This window comes from Coccinella septempunctata, chromosome 3, assembly GCF_907165205.1.
Source record: "Coccinella septempunctata chromosome 3, icCocSept1.1, whole genome shotgun sequence".
NCBI lineage: Eukaryota > Metazoa > Arthropoda > Insecta > Coleoptera > Coccinellidae > Coccinella > Coccinella septempunctata.
In genome coordinates, this window is record NC_058191.1 from 19610064 (window position 1) to 19632243 (window position 22180).

Sequence of the window (22180 nt, forward strand, 5' to 3'; positions counted from 1 at the left end):
TAAAGAATAACGAAGAAATCAAGAAAAGAATCACTACTGAATCAAGACTGAAAACAGAATCGCAGAATGACTACCGAATGAATAATCATGAATTATAACGAATGACTACCGAATGAATAATAATGAATTAATTCTCGTCTGGTGGTGCGGTCCTATTTATTAACTCTCCAACATGTGGACGGTCACGTGATCAAAATTGCACTCAAAATTCGGAATTCTCGAATATTCTCCCCAGAAGAAATATTCTCGGTGGCGGTTATCTCTTTATCGGTAAAAGAAACTGTCGTTATCTGCAATCCACGTTGTTTTATACTGAATTCGGTGTGTTTTTGTGGACGGAAAAACAACGCCGAATGCAGAAAGACACTTTTTCTTTATTTTGGATTCTTACGGCGGATTAATGATGGAAATTTCAATTATACGGAATTTGAATTTATTAATCAGGATTCTGAAAAATATTTCCAAAATGAAACGGAACAACTATATTGAAACTGAAATCTCCATCAGACGGTGTTGCATTGTTTCAACTGGAAAATTCAGGGAAACGGATATTTAAAACGAGGCTTGATTTTTATTAAAAACAATCAAGTATCGTTACATCCCCCTCCCCTGGGAAAAATTGAAGTTGCGTTGAAGACACAAGTTCAATTTAATAAGGGGTAACTGGCCCATCACAAAAAAAAAAAAAAAAATTAATCGGAAATTCAAGTCGGTTAAGTGCTCGCTATCTCACCCTTACAGAGTTCTCATCCTAATCTAAACAGTACAATACAAGTGATATCCGGATCTGCTCACAGGCGTAGTTCCGTAATCGTCCGGTATGCGCTCCTTCCAGAAGTGGTTCTCTCCGATCCATGATCCATGATCCATACTCTGCGATCTGTGTTACGCTCCGTGATAGGTGTCGTCCCTAGCTATGGACCGAAGTGCGTGTGATCTGTGATCTTTGATCCGATTGTCGGTAGACGTTTGACATAACCTATTCCGTGGCATTCTATGACTGTCGTTGGTTCGGTGGCATAACGGTGAGTACTCCATATCGATTGTTCCATTTCCTATTAACGGTTGGATTTTAGGGAACTATCATTCACGATGAAATGGGCTGATGAGGCATCTTTGACGTTGACCACTTGTTGGCACTGTTTCCTTCTTGGATGTTGGTTCGGTGTATCATTTGACTACGAAGATGGGTCAAGCAGGTGAGTTTCGAATATCCCCTTCATCAAACCAAAGTTCTTTCAATTAGTACTTCAAGTGGGAAGAACCATTCACTAACTTGTGTTCTCGTTGTAGGTGGAAATGTACCCAAGTTTGACATCACTCATTGTTGAAGGTGAATTGGACCCCTCTCAAAACACTGGAGGTGGATGTGGACATTCACTGTGTGCCAGAATATTGTTCGGAGTTGGAACGTAATCCCTGACGGAGGAATGGTGGAGGCTCTCTGATCCGACAGTCCCCGCTAGGTAGGTTAACAGCTGAACTCATTTAAATCTCGTTGGAGTAATTGATATCCTAGAACATACTTAATTGCCACATAGGTTATGTTTTAACAGTAGAACATTGACAGTATACAGAGCTTTTTCCAGTTTTCTTGGGTAGAATTAATTGAACAGATCACGGATATGCACTTTCACCAGTATCGGTGTTACAATTTCATAGAAAAAGTTATACAGGAGAACAGTAGTAGAGAACTAGATACAATTCAGACTATCTATCCAGTTTTTAAGGTAGTACGGTTAGTATTTGTTAATCGTTATTCATCTTAACTACTCTGAATACAATATTTAAAGCAACGGTTTGTCTCGGAACCTTGTGAATTCACAGAATAATGAATGTAACGGATTTCAAGCTGTGCTTTGCTCTGTCTACAGGATGTACCTTTCAGAAACACAGACAGATGACAATTTATATCGTTTTGACATGTCGGTGCTGCTGAACGGATTGGCTATATCTAGATGAATTTGACCATTTGATAATGTTTTCCAATTGTAATTGCAAAGCTTGAACGGTATCATGAATCCATTCAATCCACTGAACAAAATGTAGAAAGAAAGTATTGTTTCTAGTTAGATGACATGGTAGATACTGATTTGTTCGGTGAACTGAATAGGATATGAAATCTTATACGGTGACGGTTGCTGTCAGGATATTGACAAAGGGTTTGTCAAATCACCGGTGTGATGGTTAACGGAACGGTAATAAAACGAAATTTCACATGACTGGGGATCATGTTTGATTAACGGGTGAACAGTAAAAATATCTCTATCCTGAGTGAAACGGTTTTAAATCTTTAATATGGATGTTGGTAACCTTCTTACCCTGTTCATCTTTCAGATCATACACTACAGGAGAAACTACCTTAATAACGGTATACGGTCCGACGAATTTTGCCGCCAGTTTAGCTGCGAAACTGTCGACAGCGGATGATAACGGATTTGTGCGACGGAGAACTTTGTCACCTACATGGAAGCGAACTTCTCTACGGCGTAAGTTGTAATGATGAGCCTGCTGTTCAAAAGCCCTGTACAAGCGAGCTTGCACGAACTCATGTGCTTCCTGTAGGTGCCGGATTTGTTCTGTACGGTGAGTCATGTCTCTATTTACCTCGGTTGGGTTACTGTTTTCGTCATTTTGGGGGTTTGTCGAATAAATCGCCCTAGGGACATTTAGTTCCCTGCCAAAATTCAGAAAAGCCGGAGTAAACCCGGTAGACTCTTGTTTAGCGGTGTTAATAGCAAAAACTAATTCTCCTATTTTTTCATCCCAGTTTCTCTGATCGGTTTCGCAAAATTGTGCAATCATAGTTTTCAGGGTTCGATTTGCCCTTTCTACCGGATTACACTGTGGTGAGTACGGTGGGGTAAATCTGTGAGCTATATTCAGTTCCTGAAGGCTGTTTTTAAATAACTTACTATCATACTGTACTCCATTATCGGAGATAACAACGGACGGACATCCATATTTCAGGATGATTTGTTCGTATAACGCAGAATAAACGGTTTTGGCTGTAGCTTTTCGCAACGGGCGGCACTCGATCCACTTCGTGAAGCGATCTTGCATGACCACAATGTAAGAATTACCTTTTTTACTTCGGGGTAACGGTCCGACGATATCTGTAGATACTTCCCTGAATGGTGCATCTGCCATCCTGTGTGGTTGCATCTTCCCAGCAGTTTTCTGTTGCGAAACTTTGTAGCGTTGGCACGAAGTGCAGTTTCTAACATATTTCGCAATGTCTCGGAACATACCAGGCCAGTAGTAATTCCGGGCAATCCTGGAACTTGTCTTGGCGATCCCCATATGTCCGGCTAGTTCCGAATCATGATTCTCCTTCAGTACTTCGGAACGCTGTTCGGTGGGTACGCATAATTTCCAGGGTTGTCCAGTTCCAATTTCCGTGAAGTCTGATGCATCCCAAAAATGTCGGAACAGTTTCCCATCGATTATGGCATAATCTGGGAAATCTCCTGGGTCCTTCTGAACCTCCTGTAGTTTCCTGTTGTACCATCGGCAGTGAATTTCCACTTCGGCCAGGTATACGGAATCTACGGACGGTAAGGGATTCCGGGACAGACTGTCAGCAAGTTTATTCAGGGATCCCTTACGGTACTGTACTTCAAAATCAAACTGTTGAAGAAAAACGGACCATCGAGCAATTCTTCCCGACGGTGATTTTATAGAATTTAACCATTTTAAACTCATATGATCGGAAATGACCGTGAAATGGAATCCCTCTAGGTACGGACGTAGTTTCTCTATGGAAAATACGATGGCGAGGCATTCTTTCTCGGATACTGAATAGTTTTTCTCGGCTGGGTTTAATGTGCGACTAACATAGGCAATTACCCTTTCTTCTCCATCTATCACTTGTGTTAGAGCTCCACCTAGGCCTGTATCACTGGCGTCTGTTTGTACCACAAACGGTTTGGTGAAATCCGGACAAGCCAATATCGGTGACTCAGTCAACTTGTGTTTCAGGATATCGAAAGCCTTTTGCTGGTCTTCTCCCCATTTCCACCGCTGTTTCTTCTTGAGTAGCAGGGTTAGCGGAGAAACTACATTGGAGAAATTCTCGATGAATCGACGGTACCAGCTCGCAACACCCAGGAATCGGCGTAACTCTCGGACGGTCTTGGGAGCAGGAAATGACACTATGGATGCCACTTTATCCGGATCCGTACAGATGCCTTCGGAAGTGACGACATGTCCCAGGTACTTCAGAGACTTCCGGACAAACTCACGTTTGTCGGGATTGAGACGTAAGTTGGCTTCCCTTAGTCGTCTGAATACTTCCCTTAAGTTCTCCATGTGTTCTTCAAAGGTTTCCCCTAGAACGACTATATCGTCTAGATAGGCAAACGCTTTGGGCTCCATTTCGGGACCTATTACGGTATCCAGGAATCTCTGGAACGTGGCTGGGCTTGCGTGTAAGCCGAATGGCATGACGGTGAACTGAAATAGTCCTCTCCCCGGGACCGTGAATGCTGTAATAGGCCGGCTATCCTTTTCTAACGGTATTTGCCAGTATCCCTGTTTCAAGTCAATCGTCGAAATGTATTTGGCTCTGCGTAATTTGTCCAAGATTCCCGAAATATACGGCAACGGATACGCATCTTTAACGGACACTTCGTTGACTGCTCGAAAATCGATACAAAACCGGTATTTACCGTCCTTCTTTTTGACTAACACAACAGGTGAACTCCACGGCGACTTAGAAGGCTCAATAACTCCCTCAGCCAGCATTCGATCTACTTCCTGGTTGAAGATTTCCTGCATCTTCGGATTCTGTGGCCGGTATCGCTGTTTAATCGGTTCTGTCCCAGGTTTGAGTTTGATTTTGTGTTCTATCAGTTTCGTGGTGCCGGACAACTTCTCGAACTCCTTCATTTCTCTGGCGAGAAAAGCATCCAACTTCTTTTTCTGTGCCTTGGTCAGTTCCAGCAAGTGTTCGCCAGTGGCGTGTACCTCCACAGTTTTTCCCACTTTAGGTGTTGGTTTGGAGATTAGTCGGCCTTCCAGATAGCACTCGGCGGTGCTAAGGTTAAGGGAAAAATTGTACACTCCCAGTACGTCCATTCCTAGTATGAGGTCTACCGGTAAATCAGATACCAACAAAAACTTTATGTCGGTCAAAGAATAGTCAGCGATGTGTATGGCGGTGGTATAAAGTTTCGGCGTCGCAGTATACTGACCATTGGCAACTACCACAAAACTATCCCCAACGGGTTCTCTCGTAATTCCTTTGCGTTCGCATTGTTCTGCCACCTTCTGACTGATGAAACTCCTCGTGGCTCCGGTGTCAATCAGTGCATTGTAGCGCTTCCCGGCTACTTTTACTTCCACCAGCGGACGGTTGTCGTTACACACGGTCGATGCCATAGGAGTCAGCGTCCCCGGAGATATGGTCGACCCCTTCTCCATACCTCCCTTTAGTTTTCCGGGCGGCATGGACAATCGCTTGAGCGAATGTTTTTCCTCTGGCAACGAGAACAGAACAACCTCGGTCGTCCTCGACATTCCCGTCGCATGTGGCCGTATTCACCACATCGGAAGCACTGTGTTTGGAAAGATACTTTCCTTGTCGGTGGGTCAGTCCGGTTTCCTTGTGTTTCCTGTCGGTCTCCTTGTTGGTTTGATCGTCGTGTTGGTGTAGGTGATGGAGCTCGGTTGGGTGAACCTGTATTTTGCTTGTCGACTCGTGCCGTTGGTCGATCCGGTCTTGGCTGGGTGTTTCTAGGCGGTGACGGCGGTGTTTGTGGTCTGTTGTGACCTACTGGTACTGGTGGTTCTGAGTTTCCTGATATGTTTTCGGTGTCCAAGGAGAAAGTGGCCTGTTGTCGGTTTTGTTGGGACGGACGATACGTCAGGTGGGGCTCGTCAAGAAGACCTGGTTTCGAAGGTGGCCTGGTGTACTGGCTCATTTGCCACTGTACTAACTCGAAAACCTTTCCTTTTCGCAGGAGCTCATCATAGGTGTTAGTCTCCTGGAATGCTAAGGCCTGTTGTAGGGTCGGTAACAGCCTCTGCCTGATGATTCGGATTTGTTCCGATTCGGTTGGTCTACTGTATGTTAGCTTCTGGAACAAATTCTGCATTCGAGTGACGTACATCAGCAGTTTTTCATCAGGGCCCTGCGTTCTCCTTTTTATTTCTTCCAACAGGTTCTCCTCATAGTTCACCGGTAAAAATGCTTCCTTAAGTTGCTCCTTGAAATCCTGCCAGTTCCTGAATGTACCCCTCCTGGGGATGAACCAATCCCTGGCATCCTTCCGCAGTAGCTCATAAACTGACTCGAACACTTGTTCTAGGGGCACCTTGCGAGATTCGGCCAATCTCTCCACCTCCTCGATGAAGCCGCTCACACTACCTGTGCCACCAAATGAAATATTCCATTTGTGGACAGGAATGGTTGGCACCGGTGACGGTCGAGGTTCCGGCTCTAATGGTATTCTCTCTCTGGTCATGGTCCTGCCAGAGCTCACACAAGATGCAGGTAAGTGCGGAAAAGACACTCTGCGGGTAGAATTAATCCATCTTCTTGGTGTCGGATCTTCAGGTGATGCTGTCCCACAGTCCTGTGACTGGGTGACAGGTAATGCCGGTATCTGCCGCAGTAATGCTGTACATGTCCGCCTTGTCTCGTTCATGACATGTTCTAATGTTTTATTCCTTACAGGTGTACCAGGATGTGAGACACCAGCAGCTATCGGAAGATTGACCCCATCTCCAAGATCAATCAGGGATGTTTCAGCTCTTTCCGGTTGGATCGGGGACATCCCAGGTGAACTGGGAACCTCCACATCCAAGAGGGACCGTTCCTGCTGACTGGATGGCTGTCCACGGGTGTTGCCACTACTCAGTTGCTCCAGCGCCTCCAAGGCCCTAGTTGTAGTCGCCTTCAGTTGTTCGATCAGTTGTAACTGTGTTTCATCGGAAGTGATAATAAAATTCAGTCTTCCCTGAATGTGTGTTAATCTTGTGAATATTCGCGAAAATTCGTTAGCCGCATTAGCGTGGTTGAAATTTTGAAGTGCTTCTACTAGATCGGTGAGTTTATTTTGGCAAATGTCGATATCCAGTGTGGGGTTCATTGATGTGCAAGGCTGTAGCGGTATGTCTGACTGTAACACTTGTCGTAGTAGACTCCGCTTTGTCATCACAGTGCTTGGTATTGACTGTCCTCTCAGTTCTAGTTCATAAGTCAATTCATCACTGAGCAGCCTGTTCACATCCATGTTCAATGACATATAGTTCAACTATCTTGCCACCCGACTCACGATCCAGTAACACACTCAACAAGTTCGATGCCCGGTATGAAATAATGTAAAGTTAAAGTTCAAAGCTAACACACAGAATAATTCAACACTGGTTATAATGTTTCAGTATCACTAAGTCCGATTAAATATCACTGTCACTAAAGCCTGGATGAACAACTAACTCGATAAAATTTACTGAAGCTCGGATGAATAATCAATTCAAAAAAAAAAATTTACTAAAGTCCGGATGGATAATTAATTCAACAAAATTCACCAAGGCCTGGATGAACAATTAACTCAATAAAATTCACTGAAGTCCGGATGAATAATCAATTCAAAAATTTACTGAAGTCCGGATGGATAATTAATTCAATAAAATTCACCAAGGCCTGGATGAACAATTAACTCAATAAAATTCACTGAAGTCCGGATGAATAATCAATTCAAAAATTTACTGAAGTCCGGATGTATACTAAAGTCGGGATGGATAATTAATTCAATAAAATTCACTGAGGCCCGGATGAATAATTAACTCAACACTATTCACTGAAACCCGGATTAATAATCAATGTCCAATCGAGGAAGCACCTATTATTCTATCACTCACTATTTATCGGTCACTTGACAGCTCACTGTTAACCTAACACTTGTTCAAAGAAATAGGTTACCTGTCAACAAAATATTTCAGACCAAGTCCACTATCGGTTTTAACAGCCAAGAAAATTATTTCGGTTCAGGTTCACTTACAGTTTTACCTTTCTGAAGCTACTTTCAGTTCAAGCTCACCTAATTCAAAGGGAATAATTCACCAACAGTGTATCAACGGTTTCAAATAAAATAAAGTAATCAGAGAAACAACACGTCCAATGCGGTTATAATCACAATAAACTATCAGAGTTATAATGAACACTTGTCAACCAGCAAATAAATCAAAGGGGGAAAGGGAAAAGAAAACACAGTCAGTTTTATTATTCAAGTGAAAATCATAAGCGTGTGAAAATCAAAGTCAATTCAATATTGTACGGTTATCAGAAATAGCTGGTTAACTGTTCGGTTCTGTTAAAGGTTACCAGTGATGTTCTATTATAACTCAAGATAGGTTAACTCAACGCAATCAGCCAATCGGTCACTGAACCGATCTAAATAAATTATATTTCAGAAATATAAACCGGATAAAATATTTCTTGCAAGTCAACAGCTGAATAAATTGGTTTGTATGGTTCACCGTTCAAAACTATTCTCCTCGGTTAGATAAAAAAAAGAAGTTATTCCAAAACTAAACCCGGTTTTAAGAGTCCCTGCTCGGGCGCCAATTTTGTAACGGGTTTGGTCGGGGAAAAGGATTTAATCTCGAGCGCCAGCTATTCTTTTAATAGGGAGAAATAGCAAACCCACCCAGGTACCTACTAGTCGGAGACAGAGTTCGGGTTTATCTAAGGTGGTAGCGATAACAAGTACTTTAAAACCGAATTTATTAAAACAATCTAACTTACAGTGAACTATACAGTTATTTCCAAGTCAAGAAATATATTCAGCTGATGGCCAAGTTCAAAAATAAGGAAAACAGAAATGTAATAACTTGTCACGGTGATCAGAAAGTGAAATCAATGAATTAAAGAATATTCAAATCAACTATATTCAGTCAAACTATCAGGTATTAAAGAAAGCAAACAATTAATAGCAGTCACTTTGATTCCTTCTGAGACAATAACGGATGTACGGGGTTTACACAAAATTTACAGCAACCGGGTGTCTCAGAAAGATTCAAGTCTCTGTAATCGGTTAATTTAGCAATGGGTTTGATCCCGAGCACTTCCAGTGATTTTCAGTGTACAGGCCAATCAGAATTTGAAACTATTTAATAAACGGGACGGGGCTGATGCAGGTGAAACACAATGCAACAATTTACAGGATAACGGGGTAGTTTATCGTGGTCTCTCCGTGGCAACCTTGGGTGTACACGCCAAGCATTACCAGTAGAAAAACTTCGAGACTTCTGCCGATTGGTTTCTGTCACCAGATAGCCAGGCGAGAGAAGTCTGCGTTAAACGGGAAGTCTAAACGGAACACAAATGGGGTAGGACGGGATAGGTTACTGTGGTCTTTCTGTGGCAACCTTGGGTGTCACACGCCAAGCATTACCAGTAGAAAAACTTCGAGATTTCCGTCGACTGGTCTTGGTTCACCAGAGAACCAGGCGACAGAAGTCTGCGTTAAACAGGAGGATTAACAACAAGGATTAACACAATTTAACAAATAAAAGAATGCAACTTTGAATCACGAAGTATGCGGTATCAAGAAGAGACTTACAGTTTGTTCCGGTACGGTCACACCACCACTTAGCAGAAAAAAATAAAGAAAAGCAAAGGAAAACTTCAATACGAAGACAGACTTATTTAAAGCGGAAATGAATTAAAGAATCACGAAGAAATCAAGAAAAGAATCACTACTGAATCAAGACTGAAAACAGAATCGCAGAATGACTACCGAATGAATAATCATGAATTATAACGAATGACTACCGAATGAATAATAATGAATTAATTCTCGTCTGGTGGTGCGGTCCTATTTATTAACTCTCCAACATGTGGACGGTCACGTGATCAAAATTGCACTCAAAATTCGGAATTCTCGAATATTCTCCCCAGAAGAAATATTCTCGGTGGCGGTTATCTCTTTATCGGTAAAAGAAACTGTCGTTATCTGCAATCCACGTTGTTTTATACTGAATTCGGTGTGTTTTTGTGGACGGAAAAACAACGCCGAATGCAGAAAGACACTTTTTCTTTATTTTGGATTCTTACGGCGGATTAATGATGGAAATTTCAATTATACGGAATTTGAATTTATTAATCAGGATTCTGAAAAATATTTCCAAAATGAAACGGAACAACTATATTGAAACTGAAATCTCCATCAGACGGTGTTACATTGTTTCAACTGGAAAATTCAGGCAAACGGATATTTAAAACGAGGCTTGATTTTTATTAAAAACAATCAAGTATCGTTACACTCTTTTCTGATTTTTATCATAGCGTATAGAACATTCGGCTTTATACCATAGTTTTATATTAGACTATTTTAATGAAGATTTCTGAATATTTTATTATTTTCAAATTATTTGATATTTTGAGATTTTTTATTATAAAACCATGTCGGAAACCTCAGATAATGAGGGCTCCTACATGGAAGCGACCGATGCTGAAGAGTTCAGCGAAGGCGAACAGGAGGAGCTTGTAAAGCTCAGAGAAGAAAATGGGCAGTTGAAAGCTCAAATAGTCAAACTGACTGAAACTGTGTCACAGTTGGTCGGTGAGATGCACCTCTTGAGGGAGGAAATGACCCGCAATAATATGACAAAATCTCCCACTTTGAAACTGAATTAATGGACTTTACGGATATTAGGAAGAAATCCCTCAAGATAATCTCGTGGAACATAAACGGGATCAACACTCGGAAAGCCGAGATAGAACAAATAAAATCAGAAAGACAACCTGATATTATGGCCCTACAGGAAACAAGAATAAACCGGAACAGAAGACTGAATTTCATGAATTATGAAACATATAGATGTGACAGAATTACAAACACCGGAGGAGGAGTAGCAATATTGGTGAGAACAGATCTGAAACACTACTTTGAAAGTAGATCCGACGAAACACAAGGAAAAACAGAAAAAGTGACGATTGTTGTCGAATTAAATCGGCAAAGAGTCGAAATAACCTCGGCGTATAAGCCACCACAAAACAATCTATTGGAAGAAGAGATAAACAACATGTTGGAAGGATCAAACCCGAAAATCTCCATCGGAGATTTCAACTGTAAATCCCCATTATGGAATAGCATAACAGAGAATAGAAATGGCAAAAAACTCAAGGATTTCGCCGAAAAACAAAATGCCATAGTTATTGGACCAGAGTTACCGACATATCTTGCTTTTGGAAGAGGAATACCAGATGTAATAGATATCGCGATATTGAAAAATATAACTCAAGAATTCTCGATGGAACCTCAAACCACAATCCCGTGGAATTGACAATTGGAGAAGAACCAAGAGAAAAACTGCTGGAAATAAGAGAATATACCAATTGGACTAAATACAGCCATTTATTACAATCGGAAATAACAGAAATTCCAACAATAAACACTCCAGACGATCTGGAATGTGCGGTTGATAAACTGGAAGAGAGTATATTGAAAGCTCACGAAAAAAGCACGAGAAGAGTGAAGAGACCAGCTCCAAGTCATCCGCATGGCGATACGCCTAAAGAAGTAAAAGATCTTATACAAGAAAATCGAAGACTCAGAAGAATATATAGGATGAACAAAAATGATCTAAATAGAAGGAACCTCAACCGACATAGCCAAGTTCTGAAAAATGCCCTGAAAGATCTAAGAACAAGCAGATGGAACAAAAGGGTTCAAGAACTGATTACAATCGATCATTCTGCATGGAGAATGCAAAAAAGCCTACGAGGAGAAAAAACTAAAATTCCACCCCTACACGGAGAAAGGGGAATGGCTTATACCAATACTGATAAGGCAGATGCATTGGCGGACTCGATCGAACGAGAATCGAGAATAAATTACAGGATAGACGACGATAATGAAGATTTGGAAGAACTGGTTGAAGAAAATGATGAAGAAATGGATGAATTACCAGCGACTGCTGAAATAGACAAGCCAACATCGCCAAATGAAATCAGGGAAATAATTAGAAGTTTGAAGAAGAGGAAAGCTCCCGGAAGCGATAAAATAACGAATGTTATGTTAAAGAAATTACCTAGAAAAGGTATAGCCTCTCTAACTAATATCGCGAATGGAATTATGAGGACAGAACACTACCCAGAAAAATGGAAAACAGCAGAAGTCATAGTATTCAATAAACCATTCAAAGAGAAGAAGTTTCCACAAAACTACAGACCGATAAGTCTACTGTCGGCTTTAGGAAAAGTAGTAGAAAGAATTATCGCCACGAGGCTAAATGAGGAAACCGAAAATCTGAAACTAATTCCACCAGAACAGTTCGGATTCAGAAGAGAGCATTCAACAGAACAACAATTATTAAGGCTCACAGAGTACATAACAGAGGGATTCCAAAATAAACAAGCTACAGGTCTTGTTTTACTAGACGTCGCCAGAGCATTCGACAGAGTATGGCATGAAGGATTAATATATAAGATGAGATGTGCTGGATATTCGATCAAAATATGCAAGTTGATACGGAATTATCTCAAAAATAGAAGATTTTACGTGAAAGTGGGAGGAGAATGCTCCTCAACAAGAGATATAGAGGCTGGAGTACCCCAAGGATCAGTACTTGGGCCACTTCTGTACAACATATACATCCACGATATTCCGAAAAATCCAAGAACCATGCTAACGTTATATGCTGACGACACAGGCATAGCAACTCGACACCGAAATCCAGAAATAATAGAACGAGTTCTACAAGAGTCGATTGACGAAACAAATGACTGGTGCATAAAGTGGAAAATCAAGCTCAATGGACAAAAGAGCCAAGCAATATTACTACAGAAGAGAAGACTCCGACCCACAACGAAACTGGATGTTGACGGCGAAGAAATCGACTGGAAAAATGAAGCCAAATATTTAGGAATAACACTTGACAAAGGACTTACTTGGAAAAGTCATATCAAACAAGCAATCGACAAAACGAAAGCAGCGATGAATAGACTCTATCCTCTGATAGGAAGAAGAAGCCACATGTCGAAAGAGACAAAATTGAAGATAATCAAAGCCGTTGCTAGGCCTCAACTGACTTATGGATCAGTTGCCTGGGGTTTCGCGGCAAAGAGCCATATCAAAAGAATTCAGGCCACTGAAAACAAGCTGCTACGATGTGCAATAGATGCACCTTGGTTTGTCAGGAATAGACAGATTTATAAGGACCTGAAATGGGAAACCATAACGGAATTCATGAACAGAAAAGCAGAGAAATTATTCGAAACAGCGAAAAACCATCCGAATCAAGAACTCAGGAGACTAGTGGACTACGACCCAGAGGAAGACAAAAGGAGAATGCGAATTTACCGAAGGAGACCAAGAGATCAATTAAAAAGAGATTAAAATAACAACAGAAACTTATTGAAAATTTCAATAAAGTGTTAATCCAATAGAGGATAAACACATAAATCCCAGCACGATAGTGTGCGAGAAGAAAACCGACCAAGAGATGAACGGTTTATAGGCAAATGCCCGGAACCAAAATTCAAGAAGCAGTAGGGTTTTTAGTGGGTCTCGAGCTCAGGAGAGTGAGAAACCCCACACTGTTCCCCCTCAGGAGATGAGGGTGGTTCGTCTGTCTTGCAGATTTTCCCCCTGCTACACAAAAAAAAAAAAAAAACGAGATGGGAGAGTACGCTGGTCAGAGGAGGAGAATATCCTTTTAATGCGCGCTCATTTTAAAGCACAAGATCTACAACAGGCAACTGGGAGAACTTATCGTGAAATTTTAACAACAACTTGGAACGAAATCAATCCAGAGAAGCAGTCGTATGCAAATCTTCTCTCAAACAAAGTCAAACGGATGCTCGACAGGGAAAAATTTTCAAGAACTGAACTAGACAGCATTCAACGGAGCATTAGACCTTACGCACCAGTTGTGACGGATGAGGATCGGAACACCGAAACTGTAGCATGGGAGACAAGCGTGGATGAAGCAGACACGAACAATGAGACAAGCCCCAAGAGAAGTAGAACATCAATAATTTCCGAGAGAAACATACAGAAGTATATGGGAACTTCTCCTCAAGAAAGGGCCAGAATTCCAAGGCTGAAGGGCTCACATAAGATCTTTGAGACTGTCCAAAGGGTGAATAATCTAATGAAGGCACGCTTGAACGACCAATTAACACTGGGGGAAATCTTGGATTATGTATACGCCGGTACAATAACAGTATGTGAGGAAAACAGAGTGCAAATAAGAGATGGACAACGAGTGCCCATAACAGAAAACACACCACCCTGGAAAACTCGCCTGGAAACAAAAATAAAATACATTAGGAGAAGAATTGGTATTTTACATACTTACCTACAAACCAACTCACCTTCAAGGAAACTCCTTAAATCCATTCACCGCCTAACATCGGAGCTTCACATCCAGGACCAAGGCGAGAATCTCAGGCAGAGACTGCAAACTGTGTGTGACACCCTAAAACAAAAGGCAAAAGCATTAGGTCATCGTATACAGCGCTATAATGAAAGGGTGAAGAGATATAAAAATAATCAGCTTTATTACAAAAACACGAAACAATTGTTCAGATCTCTTGAAGACAACATAACACCAGAAGAAGAACCACCGATAGCTGAAAGTATGCAAAGCACCTGGAAAGAAATCTGGGAATCTGAAGTGGAACATGATGACACCGCGTTTTGGATCCGCGACGCTGAACAAGAGTCCAAAAAATACACCATGGAAGAAGTGAGAATCACAGAAGATGACATAAAAACAATTTTGAGAAAGGCGAACAACTGGTCTGCCCCGGGTCCCGATGGCATTCATAATTATTGGTGGAAATATTTCGATTGCACCCACAAAATCCTAGCGGAAACTTTCCAGAGATCTCTCACCAACCCGTCGATCATACCAGAGTTCCTCACCACGGGCATAACCCACATGCTACCTAAAGGGAAAGACAGCGGAAACCCAAGGAATTACCGTCCAATAACATGCCTTTCGGCAGTATATAAGATACTTACCGGAGTGTTAACACTTCACATCTCGAGGCACATAGGCAAAAATAACATATTGGCACGAGAACAGAATGATGCCGAAGGGATGCACGGGGGTGTAAAGAATTACTCATCATAGATTCTCTCATTACGAAACAAGCAAAAAGGAAACAGCTCAACATTTCAATGGCGTGGATAGATTACAAAAAAGCCTTCGATTCGATACCTCACTCGTGGCTGCTGAAGACCCTGCAACTCTACGGTGTATCGGAGGATGTAATCAGTCTACTCAAATGCCTTATAAAATCATGGCGCACAAGATTACACGTCAACATCCGAGGAAAAACCTACACAACAGAGGAATTGAAAATCAAGATGGGACTCTTCCAGGGAGATAAGTTGAGTACCATATGGTTTTGTCTGGCGATAAATTTTCTGAGTGGACTCCTGAACAAAAGCAATTGCGGGTATGTAATAGAAAAAAGGCATAACACCAAGATAAACCACCAGCTTTATATTGATGACCTCAAGCTTTACGCAGCCAACGAAGATCAACTAATGAGACAGCTCAGAGTGGTAGCATCCTTCACGGAAACAATCAGAATAGAGATGGGGCTGGACAAATGCGCAGTTGCGCATGTGAAGCGAGGAAAACTCACACATGGAGAAGGAATGCTGGTGCAGGACAACACAGAAATTCAGAGCCTAAACCCAGGGGAGACATATACATATCTGGGCATAAAACAAGGTCTATAAATAAAGACCTCTGAGACTAGAACTATATTCAAAACAGCATTCCTGAACAGAATAAAAAAGATCCTGCAAAGCAAGCTCAATGCCAAAGCACTGGTCACATCGATTAATACCTGGGCAATGCCGTGCTTGGCCTATTCCTTCGGAGTTGTTAAATGGTCCACCACTGACCTCAAGGCCATTGACACACAGGTAAGAGCTCTTCTAACAAGACATGGGGTACACCACCCTCATGCCTCCGTGAACAGACTCTACATACCCAGGAAAGATGGAGGGAGAGGCCTGCAAAGCGTTGAAAGGGCACACTATAGAACTGTCATGGAGATGAGACAATATTTCATCAGGAAAAAATCACCATTCTTCAGAACACTGCGTGAGGAAGATGTAAACATTACAGCATTAAACCTTGCTTCCAACAGTGAACCACTTGAACCTCCCACAACGGCGATGCTATCTGAGGAATGGCATGGGAAAGCGCTACACGGCAGGTACCCGACAGCCCTGGAACGGAAAACAATTGACAAGGGAAAATCAGTCTCTTCCTCAAAGCTGGTTACCTTTTTGCTGAAACAGAGGGCAGGTTGGCGGCAATCCAAGATCAGGTGGTCCCTACAAGAGCATACCTGAAAAACATAATAGGTAAAAACATCGCGAACGATAAATGCCGGAAATGTTCACAGTCACCCGAAACCATACAGCATATCACTTCGTCCTGCCCAATCATGGCCCCGAGAGAATATACTGACCGCCATAACGCTATGGCAAAAATATACCACCAAGCCATCGCCGTCCAAGCCGGCCTTATAAAGGAAACAATAAAAGTGTATGAATACATACCTAAAGAGATGCTGGAGAACGACAAGATCAAGCTGTATTGGGATGCTCCACTCGTCACAGATAGATCTATTCCCCATAATCGGCCGGACATTGTCATATTTAACAAGACGAAAAAGAAGGTCATAATCATCGACGTTACCATTCCAGCAGATGACAATGTCGAGAGAGCTTACTCTGAAAAAAGAACGAAATATCATGATCTCGCATTTGAACTGAAAGAGATTTATAAACTTACCAGCACCGAGATACTCCCTCTCATCATCAGCACGAATGGGTTAGTTGAAGAACACCTAACTGAAAATACTCACCGTCTTGGATTGAAGAGAGATTAATATCTGATTCTCAGAGAGAGGTGATTTTGTGGACGACAAGGATTGTACGAGGAGTCTTGACCAGTGGGTGAGGGCGCCTTGGTCCTCGGACCCGGCGTTCTCACTGCCAAAGCCAAACCCTACAAAGGTGAAAAAAAAAAAAAAATATATATATATATATATACCACGCAGGGTGGTAGGTTCACTGCCATCGGGAGTTGACGATCCCGCGTACCCGAGTCACCACAGCTTGCTGTAGGTTAGCAGCCTTAGCTAGTTTGATTTAAATTTGCTCACCCAGTTATAACTAGACAACAGGGCGGCGAGGAGCGTCAGGCCAGCTCCTCTCGGAACCGTCTGGATGATAGGCTTGTAGGGGTCAGGTGTGGAGCAAGCGGCGCACCCCCCCGAGACGGCACCGCAAGGCCAATTCCCGTTACTCCTCAGAGAGTAAACCGGAATAGCTTGAGTGGACAACCGCTTCACTCCGCTACACTGACACAGCAACGGGACAGGCGCACACGCTGGACTAGAGAAGATAACTGTATAGATATGCGTGCGCATTACATCGCTTCGGAACTCACGTTGGAATCAAATAGAACATATAGGCAACATCTTATGGCAGTATGGGAAGATTTATGCCCAAGCAGACCTGTTTACGCCCAACTTCTCTCTAACCGTGTGAGGTGGATACTTCAAAATCTAAAACTATCATGCGTAGAGCTCGCGAACATTAAGGCCAGCTGCTTCCCGCAGTTTACTCTGGAGCAGGAGGAACCAGTCCGCCGGGAGAGTACACCGAGAAGATCGTCCATGAGGTTACGCAGGAGTGGTCTGCCGCCAGCAAGCGATCAAACCAATGTTATCGAAGAACTTTTTCTTACAAACCTAATGAAGTATTCGAATATTCCGGCGGAAAAAAGACCAAGGATGGCTAGATTGCAACACTCGAGGTACGTGGCAGACACTGTGAGATCCATGAACGAGTTACTGGGTAAACAACTAGAAAATATCAACAATCTGAAGGAAATAGTCGATGTGGTGTATGCTGGAGCGGCAACTGTTTGTGAGGTCCATGGGGAGGACTCTGAACATCGTGAATGTCATCAGCACTCAGCACCCCCTTGGAAGAGTCGCCTAGAAAATAAGATAAACAGTATGAGGAGAAAAATTGGAGTCATGCACACTTACCTTCACACCCCTCAGCCGTCGACCCGAACCGTTAAGATGACCAGAAAGCTTGCATCAGAGTATAGTGTGAAGCGAAGAGACCCTGCCTTCCGAGATAAAATTAACATCATTTGTGACAACTTAAAACAAAAAATAAAGGCATTAGGAAATCGTATACGTCGCTACAGCCTCAGAATCAGGAGGTACAGAAACAACAGGCTATTTTATCAAAACCAGAAGCAGTTTTTCCGTAATCTCGAACGTGACAACGAGAAAACAGATAATCGGCTCGACCCTGATGAGGCCCGTGAATTCTGGAACGATATGTGGTCTGGGGAGGTTTCTCATGATGATGAAGCAAACTGGATAAATGAGGCACAGACGCAGATCCCAAGCACCTATATGGAGGATGTCGAAATAAATGAATCAGACATTGCGGCGACCCTGAGACGTTCGAACAACTGGGCATCGCCAGGGGCGGATGGCTTGCAGAATTATTGGTGGAAACATTTCACAAGTGTTCATGAAAAACTTGCAACACTATTCCAGAAAGCGTTATCCGACCCCACAAGTGTTCCCGAGTTCTTCACCTTAGGTTTCACACACCTGCTGCCTAAGAAGGGAGATCTGAAAGACCCGAAAAATTACCGTCCTATAACATGTCTCCCCTCTGTATATAAGATCCTAACAGGAGTACTGACCAGTTATGTTTGCAGACACTTGAAAGAAAATAACCTAATAGCTGAGGAGCAAAATGGATGCCGCGTCAGAACCAAAGGATGCAAGGAACTTCTTGGGCCTGTTCCGATATTGCTGAACAGTACTGTTAGTATTTCAGAGACGATGCCTATTGGCCCAGTCGTTCGAGTTCTATTGTTATTCGATTGCGGGCCAGTACTAACAGCAATATCGGAACAGGCCCCTTGTGGTTGATCAAATAATAGCCAAACAAGCTAGAAAGAAATTGAGAAATATATCCGTAGCTTGGATCGACTACAAAAAGGCCTTTGATTCGGTCCCCCACACCTGGCTGATCAAAGTGCTAGAAATGCATGGCATTGCTCCGCAGGTGATAAATCTGCTCAGCTATCTCATGAACACCTGGAGAACCACCCTCTTGGTGAAAACCGTGAAGGGAACGATAAGATCGGGTTTAGTCGACATTAAACGCGACATCTTTCAGGGTGACACGCTAAGCTGTATATGGTTTTGTTTGGCCTTGAATCCTTTAAGCAAACTCCTGAATAACACTAACTATGGATATGTGATCAACAAGCAAAGAGGAGTCAGGATCAGTCATCGCCTCTACATAGATGACTTAAAGATATATGCCTCGAGTTTTGAGCAGTTGCAGCGACAACTTGAGATTGTCTCAGCTTTCAGCGATTCAATAAAGATGGAAATAGGAATCGATAAGTGTGCTACTCTCGAGGTGAAAAGGGGGAAGATTCAGAAGACGCCAAGTACTACACTGATGAACTTCGAAACGATTTCGGCCCTGAATGAGAATGAATCATACAAGTATCTTGGAATAAATCAAGCACTCGACATCAAACATCAGAAATGAAAGACATTTTCAGGGAAAGACTTTATAAAAGAGTGACCTTGTTACTGAAATCTGGCCTTAACTCCAAATCACTGTTCACTGCTATCAACGTGTGGGCTATACCAAGCATAACATACTCTTTCGGGGTTCTCACGTGGTCACAGACGGATCTCCGAGAAATTGACAGAGATTGAAAGAGAAAAAAAAATGATTTCAATGTATAATATATACATATATATATATTATACATTGAAATCATGTAAGGGCCTGGAGAGACTTCATCCAAGGGCCCGTACAAAACTGTAGCGGCCCTCTGTAGCCTGTAGAGACACGGCATGTACAGGATGGGTTTCTTAAAACGAAACAGACGAGATAACGGGCGCAATAAATTTATTTCGAAAAAATGCTCGGACACGTCGATTTTTACTTCTAGGCGGACAACTTTCAAGGTCAAATTCACTATAGCTCTTCAACCCTTAGAACACTAACCCCTAAATTCTGAATAGAAAAGATAGGGTGAGTTATACCTCATTTGAAAGACCTTTTTATCCTGAATTCAGCGTATTAATTTTTTTCCCATTTAATGCATTCGTTTTCGAGATATTCAATTTTGGATTTCGTACAGTACCAGTCATTCCGCTAACCATGCTATGAAATCATCAATTATTTGACTAATTCATTCTGTGGTTACGATTGTAACCGTTTATTGTCAACATTAGACAACGAAATAATTATTATTGGTAATTACTTTCTTCAACAATTAAGGTGAAAATGGTTTATTCTTTTTCAGAAAGAGTTGAAATTATTTCTTTATTTTATTTATTTATTTGATTTATTTAATGTTTACAAGGAATACAAACTTTCTGCAGATGTGCTTTTTTGGGTGCAATCAATTGAATAAATCTGCCGTACGATTCCCGCATTCGTTATTCTCGAAAAATGAAGAAAAAATTTCAATTCTTTCTGAAAAATAATGAACCGTTTTCACCTTAATTGTTGAAGAAAGTAATTACCAATATTAATTATCTCATTTTCTAATGTTGACAATTAACGGTACCATCGTAACCACAGAATGAATTAGTCAAATAATTGATGATTTCACATAGCATGTTTAGCAGAATGACTGGTACTGTACGAAATTCAAAATTGAATATCTCGAAAACGAATGCATTAAAGGAGATTAAATAGGAAATTAATACGCTGAATTCAGGATAAAAAGACCTTTCAAATGAGGTATCACTTACTCTATCTTTCCTATTCAAAATTTAGGGGTTGGTGTTTTAACACTGAGGGTTGAAGCGATATAGTTGTGAATTTGACCTTAAAAGTTGTCCCCCTCGAAGTAAAAATCGACGTGTTCGAGCATTTTTTCGAAATAAATTTATTGCGCTGTTATCTCGTCTGTTTCGTTTTAAAAAGCCCACCCTGTATACTGTACCTTCAGCTTCAAATTGTCTACCTGCACTTTCCCAGCCTTTTTATGAACATATGCAAGATTTCTTCTGCGAAAATTGTTTTTTTTTTGTGCTCACGAGGCAGGGGTAAACCGATACCGGCTGTTGCGGAAAATTCATCATGATTCCGATAGAAATATAAATCTAGCCCTGAATGACAGCGACATTAGTTGAAAATAATAATTATTTCTGTTAATGTCATTTTTTCTCTCCTAAAAAGTTAATTATATATTCTGACGACCAGAGGACCTCATTTTTATTCCTAGTAAACCAGACACCTACATCATGAAAGCAATGACTTTTGGAGCAACTTGTTCACCATCGACTGCCCTTTATGTGGTGAAATTGAATTCCAGAAGATTTGAAGATAAATATCCTGAAGCTAGTAACGCCATTTGTACCAAGGAATACATGGACGACCATTTGGACTGCTTTGAAACAATTGATAGTGCTATTAACAGAATTCAGCAAGTAATTGAAATTTATAAAGCTGGTGGATTTGTTATATGTAATTGGATCAGTAATTCGAAAGAAGTTTTAGATAATATCCCTGAAGATCTCAAAGCCCACAGTGACAAACAGTTGAATTCAGATGATGGCCTCACTACAGAGAGGATTTTGGGAATGCGGTGGGACGCGAAAGCAGATACGTTTATTTTTCGAGATAATGAATCAAAATTTGAAAATATTCATTTAAAAAGTCCAACAAAGAGAGAGGTATTGAAAGTTGTGATGAGTATCTTCGACCCACTAGGACTTGTATCCCCCAATATTAGTGGCTGGCAGAATTTTATTACAAAATATTTGGCGTTCAAATATTACCTGGGATGTACGTCTACCAAGAGATCTTCAAGCAAAATGGGAAATCTGGCTCAATTTACTAAATAATGTGAAGACGTTAAAAATTTCAAGGTGTTATTTACCACTCTCAAGCAGTTATGGATCTACGGAACTCCACATATTCGTTGATGCCAGTGAAGAAGCCTATTCAGCAGCAGTTTATTTGAGAAACGAAAGTGGTCCAATAATCTCAGTTTCCCTAATTATATCGAAAAATCGCGTTGACCCCCTGAAAGGAATTTCAATACCACGTCTGGAACTTCAGGCAGCTGTGCTTGGATCTCGGCTTGCTGAAGCAGTTCAAAATTCCTGGAA

General features: G+C 41.6%; 3 protein-coding genes across 4 annotated transcripts in view; 2 read left to right on the top strand and 1 right to left on the bottom strand.

Moving 5' to 3' along the window:
- The window catches only part of LOC123310584 (cytosolic carboxypeptidase 2-like), a 799664-nt gene that overhangs the window by 513749 nt on the left and 263735 nt on the right, over positions 1-22180 (top strand). The window lies entirely within an intron of this gene.
- LOC123310589 lies at positions 1026-6897 on the top strand. Its single transcript, XM_044894139.1, has 6 exons — positions 1026-1199; positions 1294-1466; positions 2338-2586; positions 3982-4262; positions 6312-6496; positions 6680-6897. Exons 4-6 carry the CDS (start codon positions 4207-4209, stop codon positions 6826-6828), a joined length of 390 nt encoding a protein of 129 aa, XP_044750074.1. The 5' UTR covers positions 1026-1199; positions 1294-1466; positions 2338-2586; positions 3982-4206; the 3' UTR covers positions 6829-6897.
- LOC123310587 lies at positions 4269-5154 on the bottom strand. Its single transcript, XM_044894138.1, has 2 exons — positions 4659-5154; positions 4269-4538 (listed from the first exon to the last, which is right to left on the bottom strand). Coding segments are annotated over exons 1-2 (423 nt in total). The 5' UTR covers positions 5080-5154; the 3' UTR covers positions 4269-4536.